Here is a 20,052-nt window from a genome sequence, read left to right as displayed (position 1 = left end):
CTCTGGCAGTACTGTATATGTTGTCCAAAGCAGGTGCTGTGTGGAACTCACCACTCCATGCTCTGCACTGCTCCCATCCATCTCCACCCCATCCTCCGTCCTCCTCTCCCACTCCTCCAAAGCCCTCTCCTCAGGGAGGATGAACACTCCCTACAGCCCTGTACTGCAGCTTCAGTCCCTTCCCAGCATGTCAGGGACGCTGCCGAGACATGCCCCAGGGCATGGCAAGTGATGCCTCTGCAGGGACCAGCTCTGAGGTAATGTGGTCTTACTGAAAACTGAAGTAAGGCAAGGTGGCTTGAGGATAGCAAAGGTTTTGCATCCCCCCCAGCATCTTGGGTGGGTTTGGCTCTAACTCTCCATGTTGGCACTCTGGGCTCCCACAGCACCCATGGGTGCTCACTCCTTGTCCATTACAGCTTATTCCTGAGGAGCAGCATGGTGAGCCTCTGAGTGCACCCTTACAGGCTGAAAACACTGGGGAGCCTTCCAGGGAGGGATTTGTTTTGCAGGAAGGGTGCAAGGCCCCTGAGTGTCCTTGCTGCAGCACCTACCCCAGGAACAAGGCAGGCAGAGGTGGCCTGTCCCCTGTGCATTTCTCCTGCCCTGTGCTACCCTGGGGGGTTGGAGTCAGGGCCCATCTCTGCCCTGGCCTTTGCACCTTGTCACTGGGCCTGGAGCTGACACATCTGGAGGGGGACACAGCTCCAGGAGCCCATCTCGATGTCTGCAAGGCTGGCACAGGCAGCCATCAGCTGGCACAGATCCTGCGTCCTCTCCCACCTGTGGCTGCCCAGCCCTGCAGGGCTGTCACTTGACTGTGGCTGGGGGGACAGCCTGTGCCGGACCTCTGCACCTGCCTGTCTGGAGAGGACAAAACTCAAACAAGCTGAAAGCCCTGAGGCAAGCCACTCATGGAGGCATGCAGGCTGGGGAAGCCCAGTGCTGTGGTGGTGTTGCTTGAACAAACCCACCAAACAAGGAGGCAGGCAAGTGCTTTAAGCTGCAAGTTGATTTATTTGCAGCCTCCAGCATGGACCAGCGGAGCAGGGTTGGGAGCAGTGTTAGCCTCTGCATTGACAGGGATGGGAGCTCCTGTGCCATTTCTCCCCCTTTTGCATGGACAAACCAGTGCTGCTGTGGGAACCAGCACTTGGTGGTCTGCGGCACGGAGCAGCAGGGCTGCCCACCCCCTTGCTCAGGGCCAGCTCAGCCATCAGAGCGGGTTGCAGAGGTGACTCTGGGAGAAAAGCCCTGACTGGTGCCAGCTCACAGCAACATTGCTGGGAACACTGATGAGGGAGGCAGGTTGTGAGCAGACTCAGAGCAGCTGCCACGTCACCTGGCTGGGGGAGGAGGAGGAGGAGTGACCTGCTGAGAACTTGCTGGGCTGTGTTTGCAGAGGCACTGGCAGTTTTCCAGCAGGAAGCAGCTGCCTCCTGGCCTCTGACAGGTCTCTAGGGGCTGTATCAAAGTAGTCCCCATCCCTGGCAGGTGAGCAGCACCCCCGGCAGCCCAGCCAGGCAGTGACAAGGCCACGGGTTGCATTTCCCAGATGTGACCATCCCAGCACAGTGGCTCCTGCAGGATGTGAAGAGAAGGCAGCTATGCTGCTCTGGTGGCAGCAAAGACCTGCCCCCTGTCCCCAGGGAGTCCCAGTCTCTCCCCTTGCAGTGTCGCCATGACTCAGCTTGGTCATGGTAGGCCACAGGGTGGGAGCTGTTGCCTGCTGGGGGCTTCACTTTGCTTCTGTGCAGGGCCGGATCCTTCTCCCTCCTCACCTGTGGCCCTAGGGTGGCTTTGCTCCTGGCAGGAGGCAGGCAAGAGCCCCCCTGACCACACAGCTGCCATAGCTGATGCACTAGTGCATGCATTGCATGCTCACGTTGCTGGCATTGCCACTGGGGCTGGGGCCCCATTAGCCCGGGAGGTTGGGTGTCACCTGTGTACAGTGTGAGTGCTCATACCAGCCTTCAGTGCTAATTAATTTCCCTCTTACGTTAACTTTTATCTGCTGGACTTAAACACCAAGAGAACTTCCTGTGTTCCATTGTCACCCGGATGTCCTCCTTGATTTATTTTTTTCATATTTGTGTTTTGGCACAAATCTCAAAAAACATTTTATTCGGGGCTGTAAGTGTCAGCAGCTCAGCACCTCTTCAGACCAGCCTGAGGTGGACAGTGCGGCAGGTGCGCTGCTTGCCCTGGGGCTGGTGGCAGCGGGTGCCCCAGGATGGTTCTCCCCACGTAGAAGCTGGAGGCTCTGACATGGGTCCTTAGGGCTTGGGAGAGCTGTGCTGAGCTTACCAGCCCGGATAATGTATTGGTGTGAGTGTATGTCTGTGCTTGTGTGTGTGTGTGTGTGTACACAGCTCTCAGACCAGCGTTTCCTCCCATGCACAGGGCCAGTCCCATAGGCTCTTAGCTAATGTTCACCCTGATGTTTGTTTTTCCACACTGGCTGTGTCAGCTTACTTGGCCCTCCTGCACAGGCTGGCAGCAGGGCTGTCCTTAGGCTCAGCTCCTGCGTGTGCCTCTGTCTATGGGGAGCCACGGAGCCTTCCCCAGCATGGCAGGCACCTTGTCCCAGCCCAAAGCCCAGTGTCAGGTGCTGCCTTTGCTCACGCTGCACTGAGCTAGAGGCAGATCTGCCTCTCACTGCTCTGTCTGCACAGGAGGCTTGGATGGAGCATCCCCCACCCCCAGACCTCCTCAGCACATCTGGGCATGGTGTTCTGGGCCATGCTTTGGGTACTGTTTTATGGTACGCTCCTCTTGCGTGTCTGGCAGCTGGCCTGTACCATCCTGCAGGCTAGGCTGCATGGCTGTGCAGTGTCCATGACAGGGGGTGCTGTGGATTTGGGAAAGTGCTGTGGCCAGGCGAGCTGCAGCAATTTGCAGTCCCTGTACCCTGGGGCCAGCCTGGACCTCACCTCCCCACCCCATCCTGGGCTCTGAGCCTGAGGCCAAGGTGTGACCATGGGGACATGCCACGTCTGTTACTGCGGTGCACACAGGAAGCGCGTGCTGTATGTGTGCATGCTTTAGGCTGCCAGCATGGGCATCTGCCTCAGGGTCCACGTGCAGGGGGACCCACAGGCTCAGCCAGTGCAGGTTGTCACAGAGTGCTGCAGAGGGTCCTATCCTGGCAGTTCACCCTGCAACAGGAGGTGCGCCCCATCATCTGTCTGCTGGTGCACAGGGCAGGGTTTCAGAGGGCTCATGGGGCCCCAGAGCTGTCACAGCAGAACAGGGACCCCAATCCCCAACAGTGTGCCCACATGGCAATATCTGCTCACTAACCAGTGATTGATTAAACATCGGGAGCTTAATTAGATCAGTGCCTGTCTGTCTCACTCCTAATCCCAACCCGTGACAGCTGCACAGGCACAGCTCGTTCCTCAAACAAAGATAACAACCTTTTATATATTGCAGGCTGAGTTTTATTTAACTGGTTGCTGGGCACTGGCTGAGGATGCCAGGACCATGGCTTCCAATTGGCCTTGTGGGAAACAGTCACCTGAATTTCAGGCTGGGTGTCACCCTGCAGGGATGTGGGGTGTCCTCATCCCCGAGGCTGCTGGCTCTGCTGCCCTGAAACCTCCTGCACTTAAGCTGCTGATTTTTTTTTTTATTTTTTTTTGGTGTGTGATTTTAAGTCGAATGTGGCCTTGAGAGGGAGGTCAGGGCAGGCAAGCAGCAGACAGGCCAAGTCCAGCTCCTGTGCTTAAAGACCCAATTATTTTTCCATTGCACGTTAATTCACCTCACAAGTGCTCTGCATGGCCAAGCCCTGTGCTGAGTCTGGAGGGGCCAGCTGCAGGCACAGGGGTCCCTGTGACCCAGAACCCCGCTCTGTGCCTGTGCCTAGCAGCTGGGGCAAGCTGTTCGCTGCTGCCTTCTCACAGAGGTGTGCCTTCTGAAACTTTTGATTCCCCTGTTGCTTTCTGTCCTTAGTTTTTTCAGTCTGGCTGTTGCTTTCTTCTGTTAATGAAGAAATTATCAAGCTCTGGAAGCAGCTATGACTTGCTTCTCATGCTCCTAATGCTTTTAAACTATCTGCATTAAGTGCCTCCAGCCTCTTCCCAGCCGTGGCGTGCAGGAGCATACCCTGAGCAAATCACACCAGATTGCTGCTGTGCACACGGCGCTGGGCTTCAGTGGATCAGGCTGCTGTACTAATGGGGCCTCATTGGAGATGTTGAGAAAACACCGCCTGCACAATAAACCATTGCAGCAAAGGCAGCTCTGCTGTCCTTCGTTAAATTGAGATGGCAGCTCTGCCAGCCTGAGAGCGATTAGTGCGATGCCCCACAGGGTGTGGAGGGGGCAACAGGTGGCCAGTGCAGGGCCATAGCAGCCATCACTGCCATGCCGCTGCACTCTCTGTACCAGCAAGGTAACCACACAGCCCCACGGCGAGGACACTTTGGGTGACATCACACCTGGCGCCTCTCTCCCGCTGGGGGGCAGAGACGCTGTTGGTGGCCCTCGAGTGATGCAGGCACAGGTAGCTCTGGCACCTTTATCCTGTGTCAGAGTCCTCTGCTGCGCTGTGCCTGGGTGCAGCAGTGGCTGCCCTGTGCTCGTCCTGGGCATGCTGCAGGGATAGGGACGCAAAGGAAAGCCCCAGAAGCTGGTGTTCCCCTTCTCGTGGGGTACTCCTGAAGTCAGCACCCTGCTGCTCCAGGGCTGACCTGGCACTGCCATCCCCACAAGCAGGCAGGGGACACATTCCCTAGCATGGCCCTGGCAGCTGGGTGCTTTTGGGGATGCAAGGGATGACAGGAATGGCTCCCAAAGCGTGGGATGGTGCTGGGAGCCTGACTCATAACCAGGCTGGGGGGCAGCTGGGCCTGGCCCTTCTCCCGCAGGGCCCTATGGAAAGCTGGGGCACTGGGGGGAAACGGCGGGGTCACCTCCACAGCGGTGGTACCCAGGAGCAGTGGCAGGGTGCCCCCTGCTGCTCTGAGCCAGCTGGGGACTCGGTGCCTTTCTGAGCCAGGCATCCATCTCTGTGGGGCCAACCTCTCCGTGTCTACACAGTGCCTCACGGGTGGGCACATCTGGGCATGGCGAGGTGAAGAGCAGGGCTAGGCCAGCTGCACTGCCCCCATCCCACTGTGCCTGGTGTACACTGAGCAGAACCTGCCCAGTTCTGCCTCGATGCCAGCTTGCATTGATCATTAGAACACATGCTTAATTGCTGTGGTTTGTGAAGGCAGCAGTGCTGGTCAGGGACAGCTTGCGAGCCAACTAGGTGCCTGGCCCAAGGGCACCTCCAACCCCTCTGCTCTGCCTGATGTGTGTCTTCCTGTCCTGCAGCAGAGCCATGTCCCCGGAGCCTGGACTGCACCCTGCAGCGACGGGAGTTCTGCCCACCAGGCTCAGGTGCCTGCGGCCCCTGCCTGCCCCAGTTCCTGGAGGATGACAAGGGACGATGTGTCCAGAAGAAGCTCTCACTCAGCGGTACGTCCATACACCCGTCCTGCAACCCCTGCCTGCCTCTGCCTGCCCTATGGACACCCACCCCGTGCCCTGGTGGGGGGCAAGTTCCCATGTTCCTGCCTGTGGCCCCAGCCCTGGGACTGCATCTGTTGGCCTGTGACCCCACCTGACCCCTGCTGCCCATCATCTGACACCCCCACTGCATTGCAGCCATGTCCCTGCCAGCACCTGGGCAGCCTCAGCTCTGCTGTGTTGCCCCAAGCCCCACCTTGCCTCAGGTGCAGGGTGGTTTTGGAGCTGGCAGCAAGTGTGCAGAGCACTGCCCTCCCCTCCACACCTTCCTCCAGCCACTCAGGCCTACAGTGGCTGGGCTGGCAGCAGCACAAATGGCAGTGCTGGAAACTACAGCTGCTGCAGGGCCCTGCCAGGACCCATGGGTGCCACCTGAGGGCCCAGGGGCAGAAGGGGCCTGGGTGGACACAGGGATGCTCCCGTGCTGCCTGTGCTGGGTGGGGGCTCTTTGGAGGAGCAGAGGTGGTGGCACAGAGGCCCAGGCCATGCAGCAGCAGAGTAGTGGCTCTGGGTGCACAGAGCCTTGTGCAGACCTGATGCAAGCAGGTGCCCACAGCTAGAACCACCATGTCACCCAATCCAGAGCTGATCTGTGCTGGCATTTGGGTTTTAAATACCTGGTTCACCTTGGTTTGTAACACTGTCCTGATAACACTGGCCTGTGGTTCAGGCCCCTGTGTGCCATAAGCACTGAGTGTGGTAAGGCTTCCCCAGCCTGGCCTGGGCTCTTTAGTGCTGCAGCTCATGGTAGCTCATGGCAGAGTTCACCTTTGCTCTTTCCTGTGCTGCTTTGACCCTCCCCATTCTGCTCCATCCCTGCCTCTCCATTTGCATGCAGAGTCAGCAAGGGAGACCATTCTTCACAGAGCAGCTGTCATAGTGAGATGGAGACAAGGATCTGCTTCGGGCTGCCATCTCTTCTGATGACGTTTTAACAGCCTGGCATTCGCATGTGGAAGCTTTGAGTCAATAGCATGAAGTCTGCTGGGTGAGAGCCCTGTCCAGCTGTGCGCAGGGCACTGCAGGCTGCAGGGTGCCTTGTCCCCCTGCTCCTTTTGGGAGAGACCATGGGGCTGTGGCACAGCCTGAGTTGCTCTGCAGAGGGCAGAGATGATGACAGCATCCCCAGGGAGCAGGAACCTGTGGTTGCCCAATCCCAGTGCCATTCAGCACTGTGCTGTGGCACATGGAGGTGCTCCCAGCGTGGCTGCATGCAGCACTCTGCCCAACATGCCCACGGCACAGAGACACCCATCTTCCCGCACAGCCTGTGCAGGTGGAGCCAGGTATGTGAGTTGTCTAGGGTGACCTTTGACTCTGTGTGGTTTGGAAAGCTTCAAGCTTCTGTTCTGTCCCCACCACTGCCCCCATGGCTTTTCTTGCAGATTCAATATCCAGGCAAAATAAAGCTCTAACTACATCTCCAACCAATTATTTTTGCTTTTACTAAAATCAAGCAGCCTCTTTGTGTTGGGAAGGAGCCAGGACCTGGCAGTGCCCACGCATACTGCTTGCTTGGAGGTGTCACTGGGGATGATCTGGGTATGTGACTGGGGCTTCTGCACTGCTATGGCACTGCCACATGGCATGTTTTGGCTTTTGTGTGCCAGATGCTTTTGCACAGGCCCTCGTGCACCTGGTGCATGTGTGAGTGCAGTTTGGTGGGTGGCAGTGCTCCCCAACCAGAGCTGGACCCCTGCGCATGGAAAGCACTGCTGGAAATGCAGCTGGGAACAATACAGAGGAAGGAAGGGCAACTTTCTCAGAGCATCACTGGGTACCAGCATCCTGCTGTGCAGCCGCAGTTACCTGCCAGGCACTTTGGGTGCCTGTGGTTGCCCTGTGGACAGGTCCCTGGAGCCACAGGTGTGACACAGAAACTTCCTGGGAAATGCAGGGTGGAGACAGAGCCACACTGAAGCAACTGTTGTGCAACAGAACTGTCATGCTGCTGTAGTCAGGGGCAAGAGTGTTCCCTGCAAACCAGTGTGTTCCTCCAACCACCCCTTTTCACTTGCTTTTCACTCCTTCAGCCCCCAAACCTTCTTGCTAAAGGGTTGTAGGCTTTTCAATGGCCAGCAGAGCCCAGGGTCTCTCCTGGCACCCAGCTGCTGTACTTGGTGGCACCCTGCAGCACTGGCCCAAGGGGTTGGGGCATGGTGTTGGCATGCTACACAACATCCCTGCTGGCACAGCACAACAGCGTGTGACACAGCCCTTCATAGCAGTCCCAGGGACAGGGAAGCACCCAAAATCTTCTGGGCAGCTTGTCACATCCTGGGACAGACCACAGCAGTGGTGCCAGGCTGCGCAGGAGACAGGCAAGCAGGTGGGGAGGATGAGTGCTCATGCACCTCCTAAGTCAGAGCCATCTATGTCAGTGTTTGTGTTTCAAGCAGTACCATGAAATATTCAGGGGAGCGAGCCTCCAGTGAATGGCCCCAGATTTGTGGAAGGCTGAGCAGGTGGTCACATGGGCTCCCTTGGGGAGATGGGGAGGGCCAGGGGTCCTGGTTGTCCCACAAGTGCAGGGACCGTGCCACTGCTGGCTTGCTCCGTGCCTTGGCAGGGCCCAATACATGGGGCTGAGCTGCAGCAGGACCCAGAGCCAGCTCCCCCAAATCCATGCTGCCTTGTGGAGGGATGGGGTCATCCAGGGAGATGGTTTGAGTTCTGGTTGTTGTGCATTGAGCACCTTTGGGATCCTGCTGTAGTGCTGTTAAGGCAGTGAGACCTGTGTGGACATGAAGGCTGTGGGGACCTGGCAGGTGGCAGCACCCAGCCATTGCAGGGCAAGTCCTCCAGGGCAGCATTCAAGCACAGGGCTCCTGGCACAGGTTTCTGCTCCCTGCCCCTAGCCCATGGCTCATCTGTCTTTATCTGCAGATATCTTCCCCAGCCCATGCTTCCTGCATGCAGACATGCAGGGGGCAATCCTTCCTACCTCCTGCATCAACCTCCTGGTAGAAAGATCACCCCTTAAATTAGAGGGAAGAAAACCAAAGCAAAGTGGTCCTGGCTCTGTGCTGCCTTTTGGCTGTCAGTCAGAGGGCATGGACTGTGCTGAAACACAAGTGCTTGTGAGAAGGTGCTGGCATGAGGTCTGGGCTTGGTGCTCAGCAGCAAGCAGGTGTCCGACAGACAGATAGGTATTCCACACAAAGACTCTGCTTCCAGGGGTGCCGAACGGCTCTCCTAGCGGGCTGAGGTTTGTTCTGTAAAGTCTTGGGAGTGAATTTCCCTCTAGGAAGGGCTGCACATGTGCCTACATCTCCATAGCAACCCTGCTCTGTGCCAGCATTGGTAAAGAGATGCAGGGCTGCAGCAGCATCCTTTCCTTGGCGGTAAACATGTAGGTGCCTCTGCTGGCCTTGCTGCCAGCATTGTTCCAGCTGCAGTTTAAAGCAACACCACCAACTTCTGGCTCCCACTTCAGCCCTTTGCAGCAGGCCAGCCTGGCATTGCAGCAAAGGTGTGGAAGAAAACTATTACCCTCCCAAATCCTCTTTTAGCATTCAGGGGACCAGCAGCATCCCGAAGCACCTTTTGTAGAGTGGGTGGCAGGGAGGCACCAATTCTTCTGTGGCTGCTTTTGCATCCTGGGCACTGACCCTCCATCTCCATCTGGCAGCAAGCAGCAGCTCCCAGCTCTCTCAGTACAGCCAGGAGATTCTGCAAGGATGCAGAGGAGCTGTGATATCTGCATTGTGGAGGGGAAGATACAATGCCAGCTTGGAAACAGGGTGGTTGCCATGTCTCAAGGATGCCTAAACCTTTAAAAGGGCTGCCCACGCAGTGTGGGCAGCCCCTTTAAATGGTTAGGCATCCTTGAGACACTTGCGACTGCCAGTGACGCTGATCCTGGGATCCCAGCTGCTGCGGTGCTCGCTGCAGCACCATTCCCATGATTGGCTGCAGCTCCCAGCAGAAGTGTGGGCAGGAGCCAGGGTTCTTCTCCCTGGCGCACCCACTCATGCACACAGGCAGCCAGGCCGGCACTGAGAGCAGCAGTGTGTGCTGCTGGCTTGGCTTTTCAGGGCAAGACGCGCTGCTTTGGGTCTCAAGTGGATAATGCACGTGAGCCGCGTGTTCCTCCCATTGGTGATGGCATGCATGGGCGTTCTGGTGTACCCAGCGCAGCACCAGCACAGAGGTGAGATGGGGTGCACTGGACTCTCTGTGGAGCATCCTGCAGCAGACTGCCTGCAGACTGCCTGCTCCTCACTGGCGCTCCCTGCTCCAAGGTCACCTCGGGGTTGTGATGGGGTCTGAGTCCCCAGATGATTGCCAGTGCACTGTGGGAAGAGCAGGGCTGAATCCATGTGCCGTTTGAACATGCTGCGGTGGGTTTGTGTTGAGGGTTGCAAGACGCGGCTTGTACTGTCAGGTCCCTGCTGCTGCGTGCTGCTGCTCAACCCCACCAGCACAGAGCCTGCAGCAGGGCAGGGTCTGGCAGAGATGGGGCTGAGCCCATCCAGGCTGGGGGAAGCGCTTTGGGAAGAGGGGAAGGGGGGATGCCAGCCCCACTTGCTGCACTGCCCTGCACTTGGGAAGGCATCTGCTTACCTGGAGCAAGATGGTGTGAATAAGTGGATTTGTAAAAATTTTATGACTTCCCATGGGGGCTGGGATGTTTACACTGTCAATGCCAGGTTTCCTCCACCTGGAGCAGAAGACTGCACATGTCCCTTCATGCTCTCTGCTGTACCCAGACCCTACATGGTGAGACCCCTGCACACTGCAGAGTCATGCACAGGAGACCACGGGCAGGGAGCGCCCCAGGCTGGGGTTGTCAGCACTGCGTGCCAGCCTGGCTGGGCCTGCCTGCAGGCAGGTGCTGGCAGCCCCCATCAGAGGGCACCCACACCCCATGCATGCCTAGGGCTTGCCTGGTGTGCACCCTGTGCCTGGGTGCGTGCTGCATGTCTGCTGCCTGCCCAGCGTGCCCACTCTGCTTCGTTGAGGGAACTCAAGGTATTGGCTCGCAGGACAGCCTGCTCATGGGATGGCAAGTATCTCCTTGGAATGACAGCAACATCGTGGCGTACCTGGTTGCCCTCCTCTGTGGGTGCTGCTTTCAGCTGCTGGCACAGGTGCTAGGGACAGCTGTGGCCATCCTTCTCTCTGATGACCCCCCATGCATCTCCCTGGCCTCTCTGTTTCCACCCCTGGGCTTCAGCAAGGCTCAGTCCTCAGTTTCAGCAAACTCTACCAGAGACTGCCCTGCATCCCAGCCCCCTGAACTTCCACACATAGGGCAGCCCCCAGGTTTGCCTTCACCCTCATACAGGGTTGTCCCAAATTGTGGTTCAGGGCCACTGCACGGCACCAGCTGTGGGCAGGGCTGAAGGTGGGGTCTCTGAAGCCCTACATGGGGTCTCCCCAAAGCTGCCAATGCAGCAGGGCAGGTTTGGGACTACAGCTCCATCACCTGGGGAGCAGCTGCTGGTCTGGGGCTTCACTGCAGCAGTTCTACTGCTCTCAGTGCCCAGTGGGATCCTTCGTCAGTGCCATGCTGCTGCTTGCCATGCCCTGTAAATGCTGCAGACATGGTTATCACTGGGGAAAATCTCTGCTGCTATTAAAATTAAATGCTTTTAAAATTTAATGGCCAAAAATGAAAAAGTCTGTATTCATTTCAAACCAAGTGAAATAGGGGTATGGGGATTTTTAGCAGCTGAAAGGGAACTTAGAAATAAAACTGGTTAATGCAGGTGAGTCACCTGACCTGGAATCTCCTAGCAAATCTGAAAATGAGCAAATGGCAAATCTGCTTTAATGATTTTAGTGCCACTTTAAACATTGGAAAGGGTTTGAGCGCTGTGTCCCAGAGCACCTCAGGAGCTGCTTTCTTCCCTTTCTGTATGGTTCTTCCAGCATTTTGTTGTTTTTTTCTTTTTAGCGTCTGCCCAAGGCAAAGGGTATCACAGCACAACTATGACATGGGCTGCACACCCCGTTACCAGAGGGACAAATAACAGCCCAGATTCCCTAAGCCTGAAGGTGACCACAGGTCTGCATAGGCAGGGCCATTCCCTGGAGTCCCTTGGCACAGCTGATGTTGGAATGGAAACAGTCCTTGTCCTAAATGTGGCAGAGAGCCCACACAGGGCTGTCCCTGCTGGGCACAGGGCTGCCCCCATGGTATGCAGGGGCTGTCCGGCTTGGCCCCTTCCTGGCAGGGAAGCCTGGCCACATGTCAGCACCTTGGCACTGCAATGCTAACCTCTTCATCCTGGCACTGGTGGCACAAACCCAAACCTCATGCTGTTGCCTTCACAGCTTGTGCTACTTTGCAAAATGCCTTGGCAGTGGAAATCTGGGTGTACGAGCCAGGCAAAATGGGCATGTGCAATGCTCCAGCTGCAGCATCCCTTGATGGGGACAGGGACTGGGCCCTGGGCTGGGAGGTTCCTGGGGAGCTGGGGTGGAGGGATTCAGGGAGATCAGTGGCTCTTCATACTAATTTTGGAGCCTTCTGCATGCACGTTTAAAGCAGGTGCTGAGATACCTGGCAAAGCACATGATTCCAGAAAGCAACCGAAGTGAGGTTCCACGTATGACGGCGAGTGCTAGCACAGGCAGGATGAGGGCTTTGCCTCCCTTGGCTGAGCACAGGTTAAATGGGTCATGTTGGTGCAGAGACACAACCTCCCTGTTCTGACGTGCACCAGCCCTGGCCATGGTTTCATTTCCTGTGGGTTAAGGTTGTCTGACCCGTGGTGTCTCTGTTTAAAACTGATTTTTGGCTTGAGCAGACAGACAGCAGCTCTGAGTCACAGGGGTAGGCGGGGGCGGCAGAGGGGTCTTTGTGACTGGCTGAGAGGGAATCAGTGTTTATTTCCAAACGCTCAAAGCGATGACAAATTCCAGAGGAGCTGTAATTGTTATAACCTTGAATTATCCAGGAACCAAACTGCCTGCACCATGTCGCCTTTGTATGTCTTGGTTTACCCTCCAGGGTTTCCCACTGGGGACAGCCTGAATGCAGCAACTGAGAGGCAGAGGCAGCAGGAACAGGGATGTCTTCTAGCTTTGAAGTTGAGTTTAATCCTGTTAAAAGCCATATGCGTGAGCATACGTTCTGCCTGGCACTGCAAGCATGGGGTGGTGGTTCCCCTCCTGCTCTGCCAGTCTGTGTTATCACCCTGCACGTGGGCACCCCCAGGCTGGCAGGGACCTGCCTGTGCCCCATGCTGCAGGTGGCACACTGCTCATGGCTCGGGTCCTCACCAAGTCAGGTTAACATAGCTGAGGGCTGCCCCACCATGAAATCCCCACCAAGGCCTTGGGGATACCTAGTGGTTCCCGCTGCACAGGGCGTGGGGCTGGGGGAGGAACTGGCCACTACCCCATTGCTCATGGGACTGGAGAAGCCTGTGGCAGTCAGGAAGCAGAGCACAACACTTGCCTGGGCAGGGGCTGAGTGACCTGTGAGCCCCGTGGAGGTGAGGAGGAGCTCAGCCCTATGCAACACAAAGCCGCAGCAGCAGGGGTCTGCATGCACGGTCCCAGCCTCCCCCAGCCACTAGCCCTCTGGATGAGTCCAAGACCCCTGATGTGTACAGGAAAGTTTGGGACTGGGGCCAGCATTCAGGTGTGTCTTCACTGGCCTTGAATTGGCAGTTCTGGGCCTGCAGCTGTTCTGAGATTTGCCCCTGTCAGAGCTGTCCCTCACACCCCACAGCAGAGGAACAGCTTCCAGGTGCCTCTCGCAGTCTGGCTTGTGTCCCTGTGCTCTGCGCTGTGATGGAGTGGGACACATGGTAGCTCCTGAGCAGCACATGCTGGTGGCTGACTGCTCCTGCGGGACCTCACAGGGACCACGGGCTCCTCCATTAAGGTGGTTGTGGCTGTGGTTGGTTGCTCCCTGACATGCAGCCTCTGGAGTTTGTGGCATGAAAACTTTACAAAGAGTGGTTAGGAGCTTTCTCAGCTTTGGGACCATCAGTGTGTCAGAGAGCTACATTGGACTGGGGATGGACTCTAAATAGCAATGTGAGCCCCTTCTCAGGCGGATGCTCGATGTGGTCTCTGGGCTGGGCCCTCATCCTGCATAACAGGAGTGACTCCATGGCTCTTGTCCCAGGGCATCCATTTCACACACATGTCTCTCTTGGTGTAGGGAGGACGTCTGTTCCCAGCTTAGAGGAAGAAATTGATTTTCTGGCAGACGTGCTGGCCAGGCAGGACGCTACTCGACCCCATGCACTACAGGATGGCAAGCCCAGGAGTAAGTGCTACTTCCAGTCAGTAGAGTCCTGCTCAGAACTGGGGAGCTCATGGGGCAGGAAATCACACCCAAGTTTCCTGCCAGTCCCTGGCTGACCGGGACAGAACAACAGTGCCAGCCTGGAGCCACCAGGCGCTGCACAGCCCTGCTTTTGGAGGAGGCTGCTGTTCCTCCCCATGCAGGGATGTCCCCTGCTTGCCCAGTTCCTGGCCCTGAGTGACTTGGGCCAGGCCTTCCCTAGCTGCATCCCTCTCAGGCATGCATCTGGGCACCAGGCATGCTGCTCTGCTCACACCCAGCTTTGTCCCATAGCCACCCCAGCCACCACTGGGAGACAGCGAGTGCCCAGCAGGTTGAGAGAGGAGCTTCTGCGGAGGGGCCCAGCTGGCAGCAAGGCAGCTGCCACCCTCTCCACCTCTACCAGCACTGCAGCAACGAAGTATCCTGTGGAGGCATCCCCCATCCCTTCGAATGACGACGTGGTGCTTGGTAAGGCCCACAAGACAGATGTGGGAGGTCTCACACCCTCACCTGGGAAACATAGGCTGGCAGTGGCCACGCTGGTTCTGCACTGCTCTGGGCAATGCAGGGTGGGCGCTGCACAGCTGGGGCTCACCCCATTGTCCCCTCCACAGGGCTGATCGTGGTGTGCACAGTGGCTGGGATCTCTGCTCTGATTGTGGCTGCAGTCTGCTGGTGCAGGTAAGCACAAACCTGCTGGTGCTGACAAGTCCTTCAGTGTCCTTGTTCCTGGGAAGCTTGTTTCCCCTGTTCTCCAGGGCGTGGGGAAGTCTTGGAGTAAAGGTAACAGCTGTCCATGCTGGTCCCACTGCAGACATGCCACTGCCCATCTCCACCAGGGTCTGTGCTGGAGGGCAATGGTGGGACACCCCCACGCCAGGCATAGACCATGACTCCTGAGAGCGCTGGTACATGCTGTGAGCATCACTTTGGTACTGGGTGCTGACTCCCGTGGCGTATTGGTGGCTCATCTCCAGCTCCCTGTGTACCCATGGCCTGCAGGATGGAGGTGGCTGTGACCAGGTCCCCACACAGTGGCAGAGCCACCTGGCCTAAGTGTGCAGCCGGTCACAGGTACCATCACAGAGAACAGGGATCTGTGTGGGAGGGCTGGGGCCCCCAGGAGGACCACTGGCTCCCCTCTGCGAGTTACTCCTGACATTGCTGTCCTCTCCCATCGCCAGGCTGCAGAAGGAGGTCAGGCTGGCACAGAAAGCAGACTACTCAGCAGAGAGAACGGCCAGCCCTCTCCCCTATGACAAGATCTCGGTAAGGTGCCCACCTCCCTTCCTGCAGGGATTTTGGTGCTTGGGCCAGGCATATGTCCCCCCACGTGGCAGAGCCCCCCCAAGGTAGCTGCCGTAGGCCTGGGACTCTCCAGAGCCCTGCCCTCACAGCTGCCATCACTCTCTCTGCAGCCTGGGGACAAGACGCTGGCTCAGAGTGCCCAGATGTACCACTACCAGCACCAAAAGCAGCAGATGCTCTCCATGGAGAAGTAAGCAACCTTTACCTGGAAACAAAGATGTAGCAGCTCCAGAGCTGCCACAGCTGTGCCACAGGCTGAGGATCCCAATAGCCTGTGATGAGGACATGTGGTCTCTCTGCAACCTCTCTCCACAGGCATAAAGAGGAGCCCAAGGTGCCAGACTCAGCATCATCCGATGAGGAGAACGAGGATGGAGACTTCACTGTGTACGAGTGCCCTGGGCTGGCTCCGGTAAGGTGGGCACGGGATGGCTGGGGCACCTGTGAGCTCTGCAGGGTGTGCTGGGGGGACCCTGTGCCTGTGGGGTGGGCTCAATCAGATGCCCAGGATGTGTGGCTCATCACAAAGAGCCTTTTAAACTTGTCCTTCATCAGCCCCTGAAATGGTCTAGTCCCTCTGCCTTCTCCCTGTCTCCCAGTCAGCTCCCAACAGGCCACCAGACTCCAACAGGCAGGAACAGGGCTCCCCAAGAAGGGGCAGGGACTGGGACATGGGGATAGCCTGCTGCACTGGGATATGGGCACGCGAAGGGGTGGCTCATCCTGTTGGTTTGTGACCTCTCAGACCCAGAGGGGGCATTTCTGACCCTGCAGCTCGAAGGGGACCCTGGGGAAGGGCAGCTCCTAACAGCCCTGGGTACAAAGAGCACAAAGAGGCCCCGAAGGAGCCTTTCACATGGTAATGGCTGCGGAGCCCGGCCATCAGGGCCCAGATTAAGGGTCATCATTACATCTTTACAGGCCCATTAAGGGGCAGTTGATGGCAGTCTGGGCAATGAACCCCATTCCTGCCAGCCAGGTTGCTGGACATTGTGGTATGGGTTTCTGGGCCCAGCACCTCACCCCACCGCTGTTCAGGATTGGCCAGAGGATTCCAGCTGGGGGGCCAAGGCCTCCCACCCTCGGGTGCTGCTGTGCTGTGCCCTGGGGCTGGGGTCCAAGCCCGGCCCCATGGGATGGGGAGGCTCAGCCCCACAGCACGGCCCTGACCTTCTGCTTTTCCCCTCCATCCCACTCTGCAGACTGGAGAAATGGAAGTGAGGAACCCGCTGTTTGACGACTCATCCCTACACCCCCCAAACCCCAAGTTGCACCAGTAACATCCCCCCCTCCCCACACCCAAGCTCGCTATGGACTGTGTGCGGAACGGCATGGCCCAGGCGCCACAGGGCGCCCATGCTGGGCCGAGGGGCACAGGTCCCTCTGCCAGACTGTTCGACGCCTGCCCAATAAACACCCACTAACAGCTATGGGAGGGGGGGGTCGCCCCCGTTTCCAGTGTCCTTGTCCTCTTTGCCAATGTGATCGCGTCCCTGCCATCTGTTCGCTGCTCCAGCTCCGGGGAACGCACCAGCCCTGCAGGGCGCCCAAGGGCAATCAGTGCCAGTGACGTCGGGGCCATGGCGCTTCCTCTGTGTTGTGCTTTGAGGAGGGCTAAGGGCTGTTTCCCAATGCAGCTGGGGACGATCAGAGTGGGATTTGGGGAGCAGGCTCAGGGCTGACAGTGTTGAAGATGCCTGGACAGCCCAGAGGAGTGGGTGCTGCCAGTCAGCTGCAGCTGGGGCCAAACTGCTGAAAGCCCCTCCAGGAGGGACTGAAACTTTCCTAGGAGTTGATGGCATCTCTGGCAGCTTCAGCGCTGACTGGCACCAGGACCTGCTCAGTCCCCTCCTCCCCAGCCATGTTAGCAAAAGGCAGGAGCAGGAGGGATCTCAGGCAGGTTGTAGGCATTGCTCCCCGCAGTGCTCCTTCAGCCGCCACAGAGGCCACACTGTGGTGCCTGGCCAGGAGGAGGGGGTCTGCCTGGGTCCCTGGGCCAGCACTGTCCCCTCTTTGGGGCTGGTCCTTAGAGGCCCTGGGATGCAGGCCCTGGCAGTCCTGGTGCCACTGCACACCCTAACCCCCCTCCCAGCAAGGTGACAGGGCCTGAGGGACCCCATGCCCGGGCTGTGCCCACTGGAGATGGAGGATTCCCTAGAGGCCCTTGCTCCTTGCTGGAATCTCACCCCAGGCATCAATGCAGTGAACAATCAGAAGGGGTTAAGTATTTTGGTTTTAAACCTGTGTAGCTGTGGAGGAGGAAGGAGAGAGAAGGGCAGGAACACAGACGGCCAGGAGCAGTAAGCAAGTCACAGTGTCTTTCCTGCACTGCTTCCCCAAGCCACACAGAGCCTTTGGAGTGAGAACAGTCGGGCAAGCATAGCTTTGCCCAGTGCAGAGCAAGAGCAGCCAAAATGCTCCCTCCACATGCCAGCATTTCCCCTGGCCCCTGCCCTTGTCCAAACCCACACCCTTGCCCAGTGGAGCCCATGTCCTTAGCAGCATCCCCACACCCCCTGGCCCATTGCTCTCTCCAGACATCCCATCATGGCAGAGGACAGTCTCCTCCAGTCCATCTTAGGGTCCAGGGCCCCATCTGAACCCTCTGCCCATGTCTGTATGTCTGGGTGGAGCATGCAGGAGAGGGATGAGTTGTGCTCTTGCCAGTTGCTGCAAGCACATCCTTGCTCAGAGCCTGATGCTCCAAGTCCCAGAGCGTCCCTGCTGCACTGGCCACAAGCCCTCTAGCACAGGGCTTGGGATGAGTTTGCAGATGTTTTCATGTCTAGCCCCTGGTGTGGACCATCATAGCCACCGATGACCTGCTGCACAAGGGAAGCCTGTTGCAAGTGCAGGAGCTGTTGCCAGCGCAGCTACCCCCCAGCAGGTATGGCATGGCAGAGACAGTGGTGTGGCCCTGTGTTAGCATGGTGGAGGTGCAGGGTTGTCTCCCCACAGGGCTCAATGGCAGCAGTCATCACTGCACAGATCCTTTCTCTTCGCCGTGCTGTTACATGCGGGTTGCTGCCCCTCTCCCCAAGACCATTGTTGTTGTATGGATTGTAGTTATTTTAAAAGGAAATTTTATTAAACAACCATGTTTGAGACCCATGTGAGTGTGTGCTGTGGGGCTAGGCGGGCTGTGCCCTGCTGCAACTTTGCTCTGTTGCAGGTGCTTGGATGTGGGTCCTGTGCTGGGACCTTTGTGTGGGGGGGGGTCTCCTCTGGGGAGGAGGGGATGCCAGGGGCAGGGAGGGCAGCTGCCATTCCCCCATCCCAAAACCTTCCCTGAGAGAGCAAGAGTAACTGCCTGCCCTCTTGCTCTAACAGCAGAACTTTCGGGGAGCCAACTCTCTGGACCATGCCCAGGAATTTTCCTAGACCCAGCAAGAACCATTTTACTTTCTTGCTTCTCAGATGTATGTGTTTGCCAGAACATCCACTCCATTGGGACAGATTTCCCTGGAGAGGTGTTGAGTGGAAGCCCCCAGCTGTGTCTGCCTGCACCCAGCCCTAAATCACCCAGGGCAAACCCTCCCATCCTGATAATCTCTCACCCCCCAGGGCCGGGCCCTTCGCACCTCAGTGGGGCTGGCAGATAAGGGCTATCGGTGCTCCCTCCCACCAGCCATTGTGTAGCCATAGGAGCTCCCAGCCCTTTGATCACGCCAGCCCCCTCACACTGATAGAATCTTGTCTCCTCCGGGTTTCGGTGCTGCAGGGTCGGGTGCTATTGTGCAGCCCTGGGCGGGTCACTCCCTGACTCATCACTGAACCACCAGTACTGTCAGGGTGCTTTGCTCGTGCCTGCTCATGGCTGTCCTGGCCACCCCATGGCTGGGGACCTGGCCAAGCATTACCCACATCCTGCCACCATGCCAGGCTCCCCAAACTTGCTGGGTCCCCAGCCAAGTCTCAGCCTGGCGTGTTTGACCTATGCACACTGTATGGGGGACACCGGGGTCTCCAGTTGCACACAGGGCCATTATTTGCACTGCCCTGCTCACCAAGCCCCACCAGGGCTCACCCCTAGGAAAACACAGCCCTTGCATGATCACCCCCTCCAAGGTCCCCAGATTCATCTTTCCTTTGCTCTCAGAGCCAACTGCCTCTCAGAACATACCCAGTTTGGGGGGAAGTCTTAGCTTTGAGTAGGAGCCTGCTGCTCCTCCTGTAGCCCATTACAATGGGAAGACCCCCTTACTCAGGGCCCCATAGTAGCAGGTGCCCCATGTCCCCCAGGAAGTCATGCCTCTGCTGCATGACTGGGCACAGAGGATTCATTTGTCCTGGGACATCACTTCCATGATGCAGACATCCCAGGAAAGACCAGGGCCAGGTACAGGGTCTGTGCTCAGTCCGTCTGCCTGTGCTTCTATTTCCCCACCTGTAAAAAGGCAGGGAGGAAGGGCTGGCAGGTTTGGGTACTGCAGTGATGTGGATGATACCCAAATTATACCCCAGGCTCTGTACTGCAGGGTTCTCTTTGATGAAGGCACAGCTCTGGACCAAACCATCCTCCAGGACTTCCATTTCAGCTGGGTTGGTAAGCACCAAGCCTCCTGCCTGTCCTCCTGGAGTCAGCGAGACTGAAGCAGCTTACAGAGCCCAGGAAGCAGGGGCTCCTGCTGAGCAGAGGCAGCAGGGTGGGCACACAAGGGCAGAGCTGCTGCACAGCTCAGCTCAGAAAGGTCCCAGCCCACTAACACTTACCCTAGCAGCCTGAGAACCCACCACCCGCATGTGAGGCTGCAGCCTCTCCCCAGCTGTGCCTCCTAGGTTGCTACCACTGTGGGACAAATGCTTCTCAGTCACAATTCCCTTCGCAAAGGCACAGGCCAGGGCACAGACTGAGAGCCCTCTCCTGCCTGGCCCTGCATGCCTGGCCCTGGCACCTCTTCTGGTGCAGCCAAGCAAACTGCAGTGGCATGGAGGAGCTGTGCTTCACACACACACACGGACACACACAG

The 20,052-nt window shown here is 57.7% G+C and overlaps 1 protein-coding gene across 1 annotated transcript in view; it reads left to right on the top strand.

Annotated features, from left to right (window-relative positions):
* The window catches only part of NPDC1 (neural proliferation, differentiation and control 1), a 29,764-nt gene extending 11,575 nt beyond the window's left edge, over positions 1–18,189 (top strand). Inside the window, exons 2-9 of the mRNA XM_082775532.1 lie at positions 5,326–5,469; positions 13,646–13,753; positions 14,066–14,242; positions 14,389–14,455; positions 14,959–15,043; positions 15,193–15,272; positions 15,398–15,494; positions 16,285–18,189. Coding sequence (XP_082631658.1) covers positions 5,326–5,469; positions 13,646–13,753; positions 14,066–14,242; positions 14,389–14,455; positions 14,959–15,043; positions 15,193–15,272; positions 15,398–15,494; positions 16,285–16,362 — 836 coding nt within the window. The 3' untranslated portion in view covers positions 16,363–18,189. The remainder of the gene's footprint in view (positions 1–5,325; positions 5,470–13,645; positions 13,754–14,065; positions 14,243–14,388; positions 14,456–14,958; positions 15,044–15,192; positions 15,273–15,397; positions 15,495–16,284) is intronic.
* Positions 18,190–20,052: the final 1,863 nt, after the last annotated feature.

This window comes from Aythya marila (genome assembly GCF_965140915.1).
Source record: "Aythya marila genome assembly, chromosome: 19".
NCBI classification, from domain to species: Eukaryota; Metazoa; Chordata; class Aves; order Anseriformes; family Anatidae; genus Aythya; species Aythya marila.
This window is presented reverse-complemented; position numbering and strand designations above follow the sequence as displayed.